General features: G+C 39.5%; 1 protein-coding gene across 1 annotated transcript in view; it reads right to left on the bottom strand.

The window, feature by feature from the left end:
* LOC118804060 (WSC domain-containing protein 1) overlaps positions 1–17,779 on the bottom strand; it is a 35,106-nt gene extending 17,327 nt beyond the window's left edge. The window contains exons 1-3 of the mRNA XM_036564671.1: positions 17,681–17,779; positions 3,001–3,723; positions 270–384 (exon numbers count right to left, since the gene is read on the bottom strand). Coding sequence (XP_036420564.1) covers positions 270–384; positions 3,001–3,415 — 530 coding nt within the window. The 5' untranslated portion in view covers positions 3,416–3,723; positions 17,681–17,779. The remainder of the gene's footprint in view (positions 1–269; positions 385–3,000; positions 3,724–17,680) is intronic.
* Between the last annotated feature and the right edge of the window lie 491 nt (positions 17,780–18,270).

Raw genomic sequence — 18,270 nt, 5'->3', positions numbered from 1 at the left:
GCTGGAGCAGGTGTTGGCTCCATCATTGCAAACAGCAAAGACTCCCTTACCATCCACACTGGCAGAGCCCAGACTCCAGAGTGGTGTTCCCTTAATTGGCCTTGTTCCAAATCCCAGGTTGGGCCCAGCCAGCTGGCGCTGCGCTGCACACTGCATGTTCACTTCCCTAAACACTGTTTCATTGCTTCTTGATTTAAGTCGAGCACAGAGGAAGTTCTAGGCAACATATTTCTTCTGGTGATGCAGATCTGTGTGAGAAATTCAGGTACCTTTCTGTGCATGTGTCCTGACACAGAGTGCTGGTCATCTTGCGGAAATCATAGAACACCATGCCCTTCAAGGCCCGGTCCTTGGAATCATCCAAAAAACAGCCGATGTAGGTACCTTTTCAGAAGAATAGAGGACAAAAACACAAAGAATGGTCAGGCTTTTTTTGGGTTTTTTGACCCCTCAAGCTCTAAGAGTCCAGATGTGAGCCCCCAATTTTAGTTCCTCACACTCATAGCTACATAACTTATATTTGTTTCATAATAGCTTCTGAACAATTCATAGTAGTTAATGAATAATTCTAAGTAGTTACAGAACAGCAAGGTTCGGGGAGACCTTTCTGTGTCAGCTGTCAATCACAATTAGAATGCATTCTGCCTATAAAATCATTATGGATAAAGCTGGTGTTTGAGCCTAAATGCAGAGCTTATGTGGCACTAGGGGTAGGCAATATAAACCCAAACTTATTTCACAGTATTTTCCACTATTCAGATTATTATTATTATATTATTTCACAATATCAATGATGATAAAAATAGTAATATTATTGATACTACTACTACTACTACTACTATACTACTACTACTACTACTACTTCTATTCATCGCAATTTATTTAGTCAGTTAGTCAGTTATAGGCTTTTCAACTTTGATAAATTCTACAAATGATCCAACACTGTGAGACACTTCTTTTCTTTACAGTGTAAATGCTAATACACTCTCTAGTTGCTTCCTCAGGTTCCTTTAGTGGAAACAGTTCTTAATCTTTCTCTTTCCATCTCTCCTCCTGTTCCCCTCCTGTTCCTCCTGTTTCACTGTTTGCTGTATCTAAAAAAGGCAGCTTGCTATTCCATGTTTTGTTAGGTTTGCTGCTCTGGCCCAGTTATTAGATGGATTTTACATGCTGATTCATCATTCCTTGTCTTTGTCCAACAGGACTGCAACAGTGTAAAAAGAAACCATCGCAAAGTGATAATCTGCAGCGACACACTGCATGGCCAGTAAAACGCACATTTCCACAACCCTTTTGCTTTTAGCTCTTTTTAAGTGGGATGCAGAAAGTGACAAGCACCACAAAGTAGACTTGTTATGAGCATGTGCTGTTGCTGCTATGCCACGCTGCCTGTTGTGCACAGCCAATATGAAATGCTACACTGATTAGCGTATGAATGACTGTATGTGTCAAACAGCACTGCAGTTACCATTTCAGGTCTAAAATGTGCTTTTTGTTTAGAAGAGTTATAGAGCTCATGCTCATGTTTAGTCTGTGTTGGGTACTAAACTGTTTGATATTCATGATTATACACGTCATGCATGCATTTGAGGTAGGATTGTGCATGGGTGGAGATACTAGAACCATGGCTGATTTACATATTTTGCTCATTTTACTAATATTTTGGTGGAAAACATTGCATGGAATTCTCTCCACCTCTGAAAACCAGTGATGATTAAGCATTAGTATAGTTGGGAGACAGAGAGGCATTGGTGGCACAGGCCTTGAAGACATGCTGCCAGAATATTTACCAACTATTTAAATTCTCAGAACTCCTCCAGAGTTCACCTACTACTCCTATAGCACTGACTTTGTCACTTGTCACTTGCAGCATCCCACTTAAAAAGAGCTGTGTTATGCCCTTATTACTGCTTCTTGAGCCATAATAGAACGGCACCCCTAAAGAATATTTGATGGGAATGAAGTTAGATTTTTAACACTGCTGTCTTATTGTACTTGCATGTTCTCCTTGTTAAAGGCTCCACTATTTCACTGCACCTTTTAGGCCCTGTGGTACACAAGCTTAACACAGTAAGTAGTAAGCAGGGATTTGTATTGGCAGTTCAGTGTTTCCCACAGGTCACATATTAACCTGGGGGAGGTTATTTGTCCAAGTTCACGATAGCTTTTTGTTTAGTTATTTCCACTTGGCTAAAGTGTGGCTCATGGAAATGAACACAGGGTAAAAGAATGATGCTTTGAATCAGTGACACTGTGTGGGATTGTTTATTCAGAAAAAAAATAAAACATTTACTCCATGGAATTTGTTAAAACGGAATGACAAGAAAATTGGATGACAATATATGATCGGATGGCCTTCTATATACTTTGGTGGGGGTGCCTGTGTGTGTGTGTGGGAAACACTGCAGTTGGCATGCTTAGCTACAGCCTTAGTAAAGGGAATGTTAATTTCAGACGCATTGCAAGCAGACCACATCAAAGCACAATTTGCATTGCGCCTTAAAGTTTGGGGACAAGCTCATTCAACATTTCTTCTGAAACCAAGGTTATTAATAGGAAGTTTGCCCCCCCTCCCCTTCGCTGCAGTAACAGACTCTATTCTTCTGGGAAGGCTTTACACTATAAGTTGGAACATTGCTGTGAGGATTTGATTGCATTCAGCCACAAGAGCATTAGTGAGGTCAGGTTGGATGATTAGTTTGGATTCACTCCAACTCATCCCAGGGGTATTGGATTGTGCATCACTCTTGAGAATGCAATTTTCCTGCTGCGCAACACAATGTTCAGGGGCTTTATACACTAAACTGAAGATGTGAACATTGGGCATGATGACTTTAGGCTCATGTGCGGCTGTTCCAGAGCATCTCATTCTACTGGCAATGCATTTCAATTGTCAGTAATTTAAAGGCATCTGGACACTTTTGGACATATAGAGTACATCTGTACACTCCAGTTATCACCAACTACTGAAACAACATCTGAAAATCTGATGACGATTACCTTTGTGTCTGACTTTCCTCTTCGGACTGACTCTCTCAACTCTGGTCGTGTCCTGCTCAGACATAAGGCTATGGAACCACCGTCTGCGCAGGTGCCGGATCTCTTGGTTGCGTGACATCAGCCACTGTGGTCCAGACCAGTCCTCTGACTGACTCCCCTGATAGCCTTTTATACTGAACCGAGGACCCATCATGCCATAGCCTGTCCTGAGAGCAGGAGGCTCCAGAGCCCTGGGAGGTGAAGGCAGTGAGGGCGGAATGAGGAAAGTGCTGCTACTACCACGCTGAGATATCACCAGTCCAGATCTCTGAAGCAAAAGGACGCTTCCTGCCATGATGTAGGCCACACCCAGGAACAGAAATAGCAACTGAGTCCGCCGCAAGAAGCGCTGGAGTCTGTAGAAAGGTTTTGCCATTTTGCCCTCCTGTAACAGCGGCAATGGAAGGCACAAACAGGCCTCGGTTCTTATAATGTCATGCTCGCATAGCGCTAACCCGCTAGAGCGGGTTATGTAATGTAACTTTGATATTTCCTCAAGGAATCCGTATTTGCATTCTGCTTAAAAACAGAACCTCGTGATTCCTTCACAACTTGGCGCTTTGCTTCAGTGCAGTGAAAATGCACAAGGATTAAGTGAAGGCAAGGTAGTTGTACTCCATTTCCTGTTGACAGAAGTACCTGAGGCGGAGAACACTCCTCTACAGACTCAGTGGTTCGGGGAACCTGAAGTGAAAATAGAAAGCAGATAGTTACAAGTCAAGGCACATCTTTCTTTTTATCCTTGGTGATAAACCTGAGTTGGAGACCAGAGGGAAAATATGGATGAGGTATGGGCAGGGTTTTTCTGGTTGTATGTCTCCATTAAGGTGAGAGGAAGTCTCCCTGGCAGAGCTGGCACCTCTACTCTATTTTCTGCTCCTTCTTTATGGGAGCAGAGTGGCCTTATCTGAGGGGGATATAGTCCACTGGTCTTAACTTATCACAGCTGGGTTGAGTCGCCATTAGTCTGTTCCTAGGAAGTCCCAGGATTAAATAACTGTTCTAATTCTAAAGCATTCTCTTGATAAAACAATTTAGCAGCTGAATATTATGAATGCCTAATTAGTTAATTATTCTAAATTTCGTTGATTGATAATATGTATGATAATTAACACTAGCATACTCAGATTTTGCGAAACTCATTTGAAGGGCGGCATTTTTCACAATTGAGAAAATGACTTGCACTTCTCAAAACTTAATCAGCTCATTATTTCAAATCCGAGGAGAATGCTTATATGAGTTGGAAAACTTGAAAAACAAATCTTGTAAGGAGCCTAATTGAAGTTAGGGGTGGGCCGTCTCCCGGAGCCCTGCGCTCCTGCCAATCAGTCGAGCCGACTCACTTTGTGGCCCACATTTCCTCTTAGTCTGTTTCATCTGAAATCTGTCTGCCGAGGCCCCAGCAGAGGCAAACACGAGCTGAGCCCCGCACTGATTAATTTTAAGGGCTAACAGTATAATCACCAGACTGCGTATGAATATGAATGTGCACTCGGTTTAGTGCGTGAGATGTGAAGTAAAAGCTTTCGAGCCCTCACAGATGGCGGAAGCTTGGAAAATTCCTCCAATTTTCCGTGGCCTCGCATAAGACTTCAACCACCATTCATCCGAGTTTTTGCACTGTACCTTCAATTTTATTTCCGCTTCATACTCAGATGCAGGAATGCCAATCTTTTATCTTTAGAGAGCGGAGGAAAATCTTCCCCAGGGATAATTGGTCTCTGTGCAACGCTGCTTAAAAGAGCCGGCTCCGCTAACTAAACCCTGCTTTTGTCACTTTAACCCCTCGCCCCTTGTTCTGGGCCCAGCTCTGGCAAGTGGCCCAGATCTGCATAAAGGCCGAGGATGCAGTGGCGGGCGTTCTTGCCGACTCTAGGGGAAACCATCGGCGCGAGCCTGCTGAGAATGCCAATCAGCCTGGACATTCATTATTCTACAGCCGCTGAGCAGTGAGTGACTGGCGGCTGGTGTTTTTTCCTTCACTGCCAGCGCACACTCAGGAGCATGCTGCTGCTTCTGACGACTCCATCTTTCCTAAGATAGAGATGACAAAACACGCATGAAATCAAAATAACATAGCCTTCACTGTCATCCCACTTTCTTTATCACTTGGGGAAATCAACGTGAGCCACAATACTCTCAGTCAAAACAGCATCGTGTCAAAGTCTTAAATTTCATGCCAAGTCATCACAGACGAGTTGAAGAACTCAATAGTAACCTATGTTGCTTTTAAAAATATTTAAATAAAAAATATGACAAAATTTATCTGTGATCACTTTGAATTATGCAGGACAGCCACAGCCTTCAATCTGTCTATCTGATTCTCAATGAATATGGCAAAGATATACGATACTTCAAGATATTTTCACAATACACGATATGCATCACAATAATATTACTTTTTGAAATTCAATAAGTTGAAACTGACAAAATTGAACCTGTAGTGTATTTAAAAAAATACTACAATAAAAATAATAATAATAATAATAATAAACCTACAACTACAATATTTAGTCAATATTTTAAATCCAGTTAAACAAGCCTAATTATGCTTACTTTGTAAAATAAAAAATCATGTAGTCAGTGTTCTTTAAGTAATGACGACATCTACTATATGCTCAGGAAAGCATATTGGGACATCATTTATAACAATAACGATAAACGACAGGTTTTTTCTTCAGTGACATTAATGGAAATGAAAATATGATTTACAAGAGAAAACAAAGTAGTTCTCACTCCTCTTTCACCCATCATTGCTCGCTAGCAGCTCAACACATTTCACACACAGAGAGCCAATAGTGTTCCTGTTAATCTGATAAGCCAGTTAAATGGAATAAATATGCTATTTGATTAGATTAATTAAAAACATCCCAGGCCGATTTCTACTGCACCAGCAGAATGGCCACCAGGTGGCCTGTAGAAAGAGGCTACTACATTGAGCTTCAGTTAATGGCTGTATAAGCCTAGGTGTTTGGAGACAGGGTTTTATGAAATTATGGATGAGGTGATTCACACAGACTCATTTATTATAAACCCAGCCATAGGGAGGAGTGCTGTTAATTATAGAATGGCCTATATGAGAAAATTACTTATTGTAATTAAGAAAATTATGGGGTGTATTCTTTATTACAGCTATTCCTTTCCTCTAGTTGCACTGTTCCCCTGCTGTTAAACAATATTAAAATTACAAAGAAACAAATACATATCTGAATAATAATGAATGGCCGAGGGCAGTTTGATTTTCTATTCACCAAACATGACAACATGGGCAGCACATAATACAGCATTTTTTTTTCATAGCTGGATATGTAGCAAAAAGAAAACAACTTTGGACTATAATAGCGTGGCCCTGCTCGTTTCATCTCCATTTCTGCAGCAGGAACCCCACAGAGGTTGTGTGATTATCAGTAGGCAACAGCAGGGTGGTGCTGGGGGGGGGTCTAGAGCTACGTGCCCATTTGTCTTCACAAGCTTCCTCAGCATCTTATCACCTTGCTTACACCAGGGCAGCCTCACTTCCGCTGCACAGCCTGATGGGATTGACCTGTGGCCCTTCTGCTCAGGTGCCAAAAAGTTTTTCCTCTCAATGTGTCAGCATATTGCAGCTAAACAGCTTGTCTGTTGTTATCTCAGTTTAATAATGTTGTATTCTGAATTTGTAGGCCATTGCAAATGTTATACAATATTGGTGCGAGGTCCTGATTCCCCACAGTGTCATTTATGGACCCACTGCACACTGTGTGCACTGAATTTGACTGAGTGTTCCTCGACCAATTCTCTGCTTACAGCAGCTCATTGTGACTTTCCCATTACTTAGAGTGACAGACATGGACCATATACTGTATTCTTAAACTAACAAGAGTGCAGGGAGACACCTGCATAATCAAACTACGATACAATGCTGGGCTCTATTTTCATGCTGAAGCTACACAAACATGCTACTATTGCAGCTATGAACCACAGAAGGCTTTTACCATCTTGTCCTCATTACAGTAGTAAGGCAATACACAGACAAGGCCTTCGTTCTACAATGTCATGCCTGCATTGCACTAACCTGCAAGACTGTGAGGCACTCATACATACGTAATGTGACTTCATTATTTACATTTTGTTAATAAAACTGGTCTTTTTGAATGCACAATTCTTGACCTACATGGTGACTGTACTCTACAACTAAACTGATACTGATGAATTTTGCTTTATGCCAAAAGGTCAAACCAATAGTCACATAAGATACTACTACTTAACTCAATGTGTTGTTGCTAGGTACTACAACGCTTGTACGTTCTTTGCTGATTAGAACAACATAAAAAGAATCATTACTCAAAATCTGAAATAACAGCTGCAACAGCAAAAACAACAGTCCTCATTCATCAATATCTTCCTAATTTTTCTTTTATTTGTTCTTGAGAAAGGTCCTAAGAAAAAGTCTACATCAGATTGACGATTTGTTCTTAAACCGCAGAAGTGTTCATACCTTTCTGCTCTTGAGTGTGCACAGATTCTGTTCTTGCCTGAGAACCAAACCCAAATGTTGGTGAATGAGGCCTGTGAAAAACCTCCCTCTTGCCATCTGATTTACTGCTGTAGAAATGGGCATCAAATTAAATTTTTCAGTGATAGACCAAAATCAAATGTGCTGGAACTAATCAGTTAATTTCCTGCAGCCATACTGAACTCTATTTCACAGAGACCACAGATGTGTTTTAGGAGGGGTGCAACAACACTAGTTAGGTCAAAGTTAACACTTTAATAATGTGTTAGCAATTAATGATTAAGAACGCTAATATTTTATTGCTGTTAAAAAAAGTATTGTCTATGGTCTTGTTAACACATTTTCCTAGTTTGACCATTTGAACCATCCAAAGTTGCAGCCTAAGTCCAGCTGCTCATGTGCTGTTGCTATGACTCCATGACTGTATCCTTCTCATTTGAACACAGTTGCATGGCAAGTTCTATTGATGGCTCTCTTGATAAAAGCTACATTTCCAGCTACTGCAATGACGTGAATTTGGTTATCACTGAAGTACACTGAGTCCGAAGTATCATTTACATACCAGACGCAGAATGCTGGACAGTGCTCACAAGAGAACTGTGAATAAATCAACAAGCAGCAAACAAACAAAAGCAACAGCAAAGTGAAGATCTACACAGTGCCCCTCACAACAAGACATAACATATTGATATGAAAACTGCAAGCTGCATTTATCCTCTTTTTCATGTTCCCCGCATGTATTAGATATTAGATTTTTTTAGAATTTAATGTATTTACATTATTGACACCAAAACTATTAGATATTACACAAATTGATATGTCCAAGAAAAATATAAATTTTATGCAAGACTGTGAAATAGCCATCTTATAAAATTGAACTGCCTCATATACAACCATAAATACAGTCATATGCAAAAGTCTGGGCACCTCTGGTCAAATTACATGTTGGTTTTCTAAGTCAAACGTTCACATCCTCTACAGACAGCACACTTCTGCACATTTTAATGCACCGTTGCTGTTTATTTGCTGAATTTAACATAGTGGGAAAACAACTATATAAAATGTGGCCTGTGCAAAAGTTATGGCACATTTTAGGTTTGTGTTTTATTTGTTTCCAATATGTTAAACTCAGCAAATAAATAGAAATTATGCACTAATGTTTGCAGACAAATAGAATGTATGTTTATGTTTGTTCCTTGTAGAGGTGTGTTAACTTACAACTTACATAATCAACAAAACTGGGGTGTTTGACCAGAGTGTTCAGACTTCTGCATATGACTGCAGCACATCTCTATCTTCGACTCTCAAGAATAGAAACATAAACATGTCACAAAAGCACAACTAGGATATGTGCAAAATCTACGCTGAATCTGACACATTAACTACAACTAAGGTAGTTTAATCTTCCATATTTCATGGTTTCCACAAAAGACAGCAAATGAGAGACTTCTGGAAGAGACTGAGATGGAAATCATTGATACAGGTTTAAATTTAAGTGTTCATTTTGTCGATTTTTGTCATTTTTGTTCATTTTGTTCAATTTGTAGACCCTTTTTTTACAATATAGATAATAAACATAGTTTCCAAAAGGTCTACTAGACGTAGAACGTAGAGACTGCTTTTTGATAAGGTAAACGGAGAACAAGCCAGCCTGTCTATTGGCAAAGGACTGCCAGAATGCATGCGCTGATAGCTTTTTACACAAAAGTACCTAATTTCAGTCGCTCTGTTTTTTCCTGCAGAGCTTTTTCGTTCTCTACATTGCACAAAAACTCACCTGGATGTCTTTAACATTTTGTACAGACATAACTCTGTGTTGTGTTTTGTATTGTGCTTTTTTTTTCCTCCAATGGCCATTCTGTCACTTTCTCTGCCCGACAGTACATGCTGCAGTGGAACAGCAGACATATGAGAGGTGACCTGCTGCTCTGATGGCCTGCAGTGACCCCAATCTGTCTTCCTTCACTCGGAAAATGGTTCTAGGCCAACTCCAAAAACAGAGTACAGAGCATAACATTTGAAGGGATTAGGCTTTCAATAAAGTCAGAATATAATACCTGTTTGAGCCTATTTTTTCCACCCTAGAGTAAACATTCGACGGACAGATTCACTGCTGTTTCGATTTTAAATATATGCTGCTCTGCTAGTCTTACTGGTGTACAATGCTGTAGAGGTAAGAGCTCACATTAGTCAGAGGTACTGTAGCTGCAAATCAGGCATTCTGTATGATGACGTAATTCTGCTCTTTTCCAGACGTTGGTAGAGTCTGAGATACTCAAAGAGAATCAGAAAGCATCACTGAAAGTAGCCTGCAGCTGTCTGGTCAGCGTTTTATCTGTTTTTCATATTACTGCAAAAGGGCAAGACCAGTCAGAGAAGTCTAGTCTATGACTGATTTACAATCATGGGGATGAATGCCTATGACAGCCCATGAAAGCCAATAAAGTTTGCGTACAAGATGCACACGTCTGTATTACCTAATGCAGACAACATTGTGCATGAGAAAAGGCCAAAAAAAGGACAGCACCATATATGAGCTTTTATAAGCAGTCAAAAACAGTTTAAACAAATTCTATTTATCCAGCTTTGAAAAATGTTTTTAATTAATCGGCAATGTGACTATATTGTCATTGTTACTGTGATAATTTACATCACAAATGTATCATAGCTGTCATCAGTGCTTCTACAACACTGAAGAGCTGCATGGATCTTAAAAAGGGACAGATCTAGAGCAGTTATAGGGAGCCTGTAAACAAGCAAGTAGCTGATTGAATATCACCATATAATGTGTGTGTGTGTGTGTGTGTGTGTGTGTGTGTGTGTATGTATGTATATATGCATATATATTTTTGATTTTTCCTCCTGTTCTTTTGTATATAGCCTTGTTTAGTTTTACACATACACGGTATTGTGCAAAAGTCAGAGACCACCCTTTCGTTTATTCAATTCAATTACACAGATGTCCCCAATGCTCAGTATACTACTAAATCTATCTGTATTTAATTTGCCTGCTCTTTACTTTTGTGCGCTCTACTGCCACTTTAACTCTTCCATCCAATCTTAAAACTGAGTTGCTCCCAAAGCTCTTACTAACATTCATACAGCAGCTACCCAAACTTATCTACCTTAATATGACTTTTCATATCATGTCGTTCTCATAAGTTAAAATAACTAAATTAGATATTTCTGAGAATAGATGTAAGATAATCTAATTGAATACACAAAGAGAACCTCAAAGGAATATAAGTGCAGTTTCGAAAACTGAAGTTAAAAAAAAAAACATACAGAAAAAATGAGACTATGAACAGACCTGGTAGACACTCATAACTGTCATCATCAGATAAACAGTGCTTTCATCAAAGACAGAGGAGAAAAACAAAGCTCCACTCCTTGTTTAAGATCTGAAAAAATCCACAGGTGTGTCTGTCCATCCTTCCACTGTGAGAAGACAACTCAACACTATGAGTCTGAAAGGATGTGTAGCTGTCAAGAAGCTCTTACTGAGAAAAGAAAAAAAAAAAACATTTGCACTACATCAAAACTGGACAAGGTTTTATAAATTGATGTGGCTAAATTTGTGATTGGAATTCCTTGGACTATGAATTTCTTGGCAGAAAATGCAGCCAACGATTCACTTGGAATAAAATGCATTAAATAACATTCAAGGTAAACAACATTTTTGCTTTCTTCTGTAAAGGTAATATTTTGGAGAGATGTTTTTGTTGGACAGCAACAATGCCCTATATTGATAAAATGACTAAGTATTGTATAGTTATATTTCTGCTATGTCTTCAACCTTTATTCTGTATATAATAAGTGAATTTCATCTTTACAAAAGAGCAGGGTCACCAACTTTAGCTGCTGCATCACTGATGATGATGCATCCTTGAAGCCAAAAGACAATGATTAAGTATAATAGGCCAAATGTACCAGTGTTTCCATCACTTTCTACCATGTCTGACTACTAACGTCATTATGATTACAATGAGGGACTGTAATTAGACAAGAGATGTCACAATAAAACTACTGAATGTGCAGCACATCATAAACCAGGACAGGCCTGGATTTATGTGTATATTAACATAGTCCAGGCCCACCTCGTTATGTGCTAATACTTCCATACAACAGTGAGCAGCTTTATACCTTAAGGGCTACACTCAGAGAGTGAAGTGTACAGCTGTCATCATATGCAGGAGTAAGCACAGCCCTTATACCTGACCCATGCCAAATGTGTTCTACTTCACTGAGCCACAGCAAAGCACTTACAACGCCCTCAAGGCACAGTGGGAGGCACGCAAATCTATTGGGCAATGTATTAAAATTTTTGTTAGGAATAGACTGTCTTTGGTTATTTATGTTTTGTGTTGCTTGAGCCACATTTAAATTTGCAGATTTACGGCAGGGCCGTAAACAAGCCACTATAACTAAAATCCGCTCGATAAATGCCCGCTGAAATGATGGCAAACGCCGGCCCCTGGACACTGTTTTATTGACCACTAAACTCAAATGGAAGTGTGCACAAAACAGAGTGGCTGCGGTTCTGACACAGGAAACTAACAGAAGCCCAGGCCTGTGTGAGCAAGCGCTCTGTAGACCCAGCTGGGGAATTACACATCTCGCACAAGGACTAGCCTGAAGTACACAGATATGACTGCAATGTGTTCTGCTTGCAGTTTGAAGGCACATTAATCAGTAGTTACTGCATATTCACTGGATGAAGCTGAAATTTCGAGCTCCATTTCTAAGACAACAGCTGCTGCTTAATTGCCCATATATGAAAAAGAAGGCGGAAAGCAAATATTTTTGGTATTCAATCAAAATTTTTGGAAGAGACAGATCTGCACAGTACAATTATGTGATAATACAGAAGAAGGAGTTCTATGCTGTGACATATTGGCACTTTGGTGCTGCGGTTGCAGGCATGAGGCTGAGGGCCAATATGTCACGGTATAGCATTACTTCAAATGCATTATTGCAATTATACTACAGTTTCATTGATATTATGTTTTATTTATATTTATCAGATTTTGAGATGATGACACAAAAACTGATTAACAAGAAAAACTGTTCCAATCAAGTGCTCCTGCATGTAAATACAGCTAAATGAATCACATTGCACTGCAAAAAGAGGTCGTCTACATCAGGGTTGGGAGTGTTGAGGCACAAAGTAACATGTTACCTGCATTTCACATAGCGTAATGCATTACAGTTGAAATTCTTATCACATTATAGTTACTGTCTTTAATGTGAATCAAGTTACTTTTTTACTAATATGTGAGTGAGAGAACAATATTAATTATTAGATTCAAAACATAAATGTCCTCTACATAGATTATCTGCAATTAAGCTGTGCTCTGTGTGCAACCTGCAATAGCTGACTGCGCAATTTCAGCTGTGAGTATGATCAGTGGAGTGCTGGAAAAAACGTACCGTAAACTGTCAAAGCATCTCATCATGCTAATATGAAACAATGGATAAAGATCTCTATGACGAAGAAAAAACAGAGATCCCAGATCTCACCTAAACAGGCCGGACTTGATTTTCATTCAGAAACAGCCCTGCATCTTATTCTTAATGACTTCTACTGGCTAGTTTCTAGATTTTCTTTCATTCATTATTTTAATCAGCATAACTGTCTGACATGCCTTTTAAATCACGTATACTGTTATTGCCTATTCCTTTCTTAATAAAGTGTTGTAAGGAATACTGGTTTTCTGTGTACTTTCCAGTTACTTGCAAGTAAAGTATTGAGTAGTGAAACTATTTTTTCCAAGAAGTAATAAGTAAAGTAAACCCTTTACAGTTTAAGTGAAGTCATTTGTAATGGATTATTTTTATTGAGCAACTCTCCTAACAATGGTCTACATTGGACATGTAAAGTCTGCGTATCAAATCAAAACATAAACAAAAGACCAATCAGCTAACAGCTCAAGATTTGAACTAGCTACACACTTTACATTTGTGTAGCACATTTAAATATAACTAACTACATATAACTAAGCTGCACTGTGTAAGATTTGGGGATTTGGAGACCTCTCTGGTTGAAATGTATGAAAACATATGTGAGCCTGTTAAAAGAGAACTCCAAGAGAACTCAGTCAAAACACTGAAGGACGTGAAAAGTAAGTGAATTATCTACTTTTGTCATCACATCAGTATAATACTGATTTTGCATTTGAGACCCAAACATTGAGCCCAACCTCCTTTTTGAGTCTGTGTGTGTGATGTTCATAAATAAAGACGGGTGACGTGGTCCGAAAAACTTCCGTGCAATTTGACCCAACATCTCTTATTTTCACATTATTGTTTCAAGCTTTACAGGGTGATTTGCAGGAATGCATTTAAGAATGTGTATTCCCTCCTAACTCCTAACCACTTTACTATCCTAATGCTACACATTCAAGTAGCGCTGCTTTAAACTGACTTTATAGAGGTCACAGCTCACTTTTCTCCACCCCATGTTTTTTTTAGCTTTTCCTCAGATATTGTTGGCTAATTTAACCGTGTTTTGCCAAAAGTATTAGTTGAGTTGGAACATGTGCACGATGAGATGCAATAAAAATAAAACAGTCCATTAAAAATCATGCTCTTTTTTATTTACAATGGGCGTATTTTGTTTTCGTCATTTGGTTGCATCACTTTCTGATAAGACAAGATATAATCTGTTGTAGCAACTTTCGTCAGGTTTGCTACTTGTAACAAACTTATTAGTTTGTTGTTTTTACACTTTTTAATAGTCGGTTGTCATTGCTAGATTACTTTAAGTAATTGTCAGAGTTTCGGTTGGAATGCCATTATCGGAAAGCATTGCTACTTATAGAATGCTTCTCAGCCAATCACACTGCAAGGTCAGAACCAGTTGTGGTACAATGTGGAATTTTTCTCTTTAGCAAGTGAAATCTGTAAACCAAAATGACTATGATAAGCTTTAATGGCAACAGAGAGAAGACTGACTGGCTTGTTTACTGCACACGGGCTCATCACAGGGAGGAATTTTGATGGAAAATCCTCACTGAGAGAGTGATTTAGTCCAAGACTAAGCTTAATCTGTCTGGGAAAGCAGCCCATTGAAAGGCCAGCACTGTCAATTCAATTAATAATAAAAATCTTTTGAATTATTTACCAAGTTAGTTCCCTCCACACTTTACTAGATACTTTCAAGTCCTCGATTCTAAACAATTCAGTCATGAAACAGATGACCAAGAAGGCACACAAATCAGCCGAAAATCCATTGTCCAGCCTCCTGAGACCCTGATGCCCGGTAAAAGCACAACATTCTACCTAACACATTGAGATCCAGAACTTCAATCAACTCTCCCAACCACATTCATTATTTACATTCACTTTTGGAGGGAGGACTAACTCCATTATCATATTTGGTTGGTCAAGCGAGAAAGAAATTTGAGGCGGAGAAAAGAAAAGCCTGCACGGAAGAAAGAACGTCATCTCTGAGGTTGTCTTGTAGTTCATGGTGATGGCAAATCAGACGTATTGTAAACAGGATTCAGTAATTGTGGGAGCACTCTGCAAGCTAACTTCATTATTTCAATCAGGTGTGTATAAGCTGAAGCTTAATAAAAACAGCAAACTGACCTTGACAAGTTAGCAAATGTTTTTACATGAAGATAATGTTTCTAGTGAATTCACAAGCTTTATATGAGCCTTGTATGTTGTGTACAGTGTTAACAGTGTACGACAGTATACAGCAAAGTTTTTCTGATGTATTCTGCAATACAGCAGCCGCCTGAGCTACTGAGATGAACGCATTCACTCCGCAGCAGCATATGTGATGCCTCTTGTCTCATTTCACCTAATGCGCGTGGGGGTTTAAGCTCTTGAAAGGTCAACTGTGACAAAACGATCTTGATTAACACCATAAGGCACAGGGCTGAAAAGTGACTCATTGACAGCAGTCCTGTGGTAATCCATTACTATTGCCTGAAAGGAGGATATAGTGATGGATGCTCCCACGAGGTCACTCAAAACACATTTGTATTTGAAAATAGTTCACAGAAACATTGAATGCACAGTATTCACAGAGAGGGATGGGCGATATAGCGATGTTCACTTGGTATGCACCTATCAGGAATTTTATGGCTGATTCTGACACGTAAGGTAAATGAAGCTGATTTCCAGCACTTTCTGTTAACCAGAGTTGGAATATAAATAGCATTATGCGATTGCATAAATCCTGTTCTATAAACTTTAAATAGGCAGTTGCAATTTAAATAACATGAATCAAATAAAGTGTTACACTGAAAGTAAGACAAAACTAGCTATTAAAAACAATGAGTCACATTTATGCTATAAAACTTTGGCATGCAGTACTGTGAAAAAGTCAGAGACCACCCTTTATTTATTGAATTTCCAGGTAAAAAAGCTGTTAATATCAAATCAATCAGTATTTAGTTTGTCCACTGTTCGCCTTTCAAAGCAATGTGCAAGGATATTTTTCCACACCTCCAAAGTTCAGTAAGTTCAGTTAATCATATACGTATACTTTTGCTGTTGTCAGAAGAAAACCTTGTACTTCCATTTTTGATGTTTTTTTAGTTTTTGACATGATTTGAAAATGCCTGTTGCCCTTTACATTGTGTGTAAATTTCCTGATGAATGGATACAAAAAGAAACGGCCCAAAACAACTTGGAAAAATGCCTGGTTCCACTGACTTACACTAAAAGTAAAGAAGATTTTTTCCTTCTCCTGTTTACCAAGCTACCATTTTGGAGAGGTTTTCTTCTGACAACAGCGATAAGTGTGTGTGTGTGTGTGTGTGTGTGTGTGTGTGTGTATATATATATATATATATATATATATATATACACGTATACATAAATAACTGACCAATGTGGCAGTAGGTCCACATTTAAAAACTACTATGAGTATAATAATTATTCTATATACAATGATAATGTCATACTGCATTAAAACTAACTAAACAGGACTAATTACACTCTCTCTGTAATGTAACACACAGTTGGTCTGTGTCTCAAAATACTGGCAATATCCACAAAAGTGCTCAGAGAAGCATAATTTATTATGATGAAATGTTGTCATACTGCCCACCTTATTCACAGATTGCAGTCACTGCATCAGTTTGGTAATAATAAACCAAGGAAGCCACAGAAAACAATTAAGTAATAAAGACTGTAAATGTACCAGTGCCACCATCGCATTCTGTCATGGTTGATGGTCAACATCATTATGATTACAATGAAGGGCTTTAACTAAATAAGATAAGATAAAGATGACAGTTAAATCTACTGTAAACCTGAATGACGCTGAGTTAAACTCAGTGATTGATGGTTAGCCTGAAAAACAACAGGACTTTCAGAGCAACCTTATGTATTGCTGGCCTTCGACATTTACTACACCTTCAATGCAAGCGCAGGGTGAGAGGTCTGCAACAAAATACCTCTTCAAAGTCAAGTGCACTTTTCTATGTGAGCCCCATGCTCCAGCTTACAGCTCCACACAGCACTTTCTATGAGGGGATATACGCATCTGAGCCTTAATCTAGCTTTAATACGTGACTGTGAAGCGCTGGAGCAGCAAAAACATCTGCATTCTGTCATTAGTAGCAAACTGTGCCACCCAGCATTTCTTTATGGAAGCACATATTTACAGCATCTGGATCAGACGTGCTCGGATGTCTGTGAAATGCAGCCATTTCCACGGACGTCTGTTACCATCACTTGTTTGCGTTCATTCTCAGTAAAGTCCTTCGACAGCAGACAGGCAGGCAGCCCGAACGGGTTAATGAACATGGACACAGTTCTGTATTACTGACAGAAACTTTTTGGACAAATTTTTCACTATTTTTACAATATGGCAATAAGAACTAAGGCAAGATACTAAGATCTAAACTTAAGCGGCACTATCGTTAACAACACTGACTGTCGTTTTTGGTCTCTTACCTCGAATCCACCAGCTGTTGTGACTGAGAACAGCAATGTTATATGAAATATCGCTTCTGTTAGGTTTCTCGAGGAGCTCTCAACACTTCAGGTCGTACAGATTCGTCATCCATGTGCAGTCAACATCTCCTCTGCCTTTCACACATCTCCCTCTCTCCCTCTCTCTCTATCTCTCTCAGCTGTCTGACGCTCTTGATGTATGTCACTAATCCGCTTCCGTTTTCTTACCTCTCATCTCTCGGTGGAGCCACTAGAACAGGGGTAATCCGCATCTAAACCAAGCCCCGGCGCTGCTGCCCTGCTCCCCCTTCTCCCAGCTCTCCACACGCTCCTCTCCGCAAACACACACGCGCAGCACGGCGGGCTCGGCAGGGGGCGGGGCCAATCAGGGGGCGGGGGCAGCCGAGTTCAGCCAATGAAATTGCTTCATTATTCCCCGTTCAGTTGATGTTTTTGTTTAGTGCAGCTCGCTTCAGTTCGGTTCCGGTTCAGTGCAGCTTAGTTTCTATGCAGTTTAATTCAGTCCCATTCACTTCAGTTCTCTGCAGGTCTAGACCAGTTTGGTTCACTCCAGTTCAGCTCATCTCAGTTCAGTTAAGTCCAGCTGGGTTCTGTGCAGTGCTGTTCTGTTCAACACAATTCATGGCGATTTAGGTCAGTTGTGTGCGGTTCGTTTTAGGTTCAGTGCGGTTTATTTTCATTCAGTTCAATTAACTGCAGTTCTGGTTAATTCTGTGCAGCTCAGTTCAACACAGGTCTACTTCAGTCCATTTAATTTCGGTTCACTGTTGTTCAGTTAGGTTCATCTCACCTCAGTC

This window comes from Colossoma macropomum, unplaced genomic scaffold (genome assembly GCF_904425465.1).
Source record: "Colossoma macropomum unplaced genomic scaffold, Colossoma_macropomum, whole genome shotgun sequence".
In the NCBI taxonomy this organism is placed as follows: Eukaryota; Metazoa; Chordata; class Actinopteri; order Characiformes; family Serrasalmidae; genus Colossoma; species Colossoma macropomum.
The sequence above is the reverse complement of the archived record's forward strand: the minus strand, read 5'-3'. Positions and strand labels throughout refer to the sequence as shown.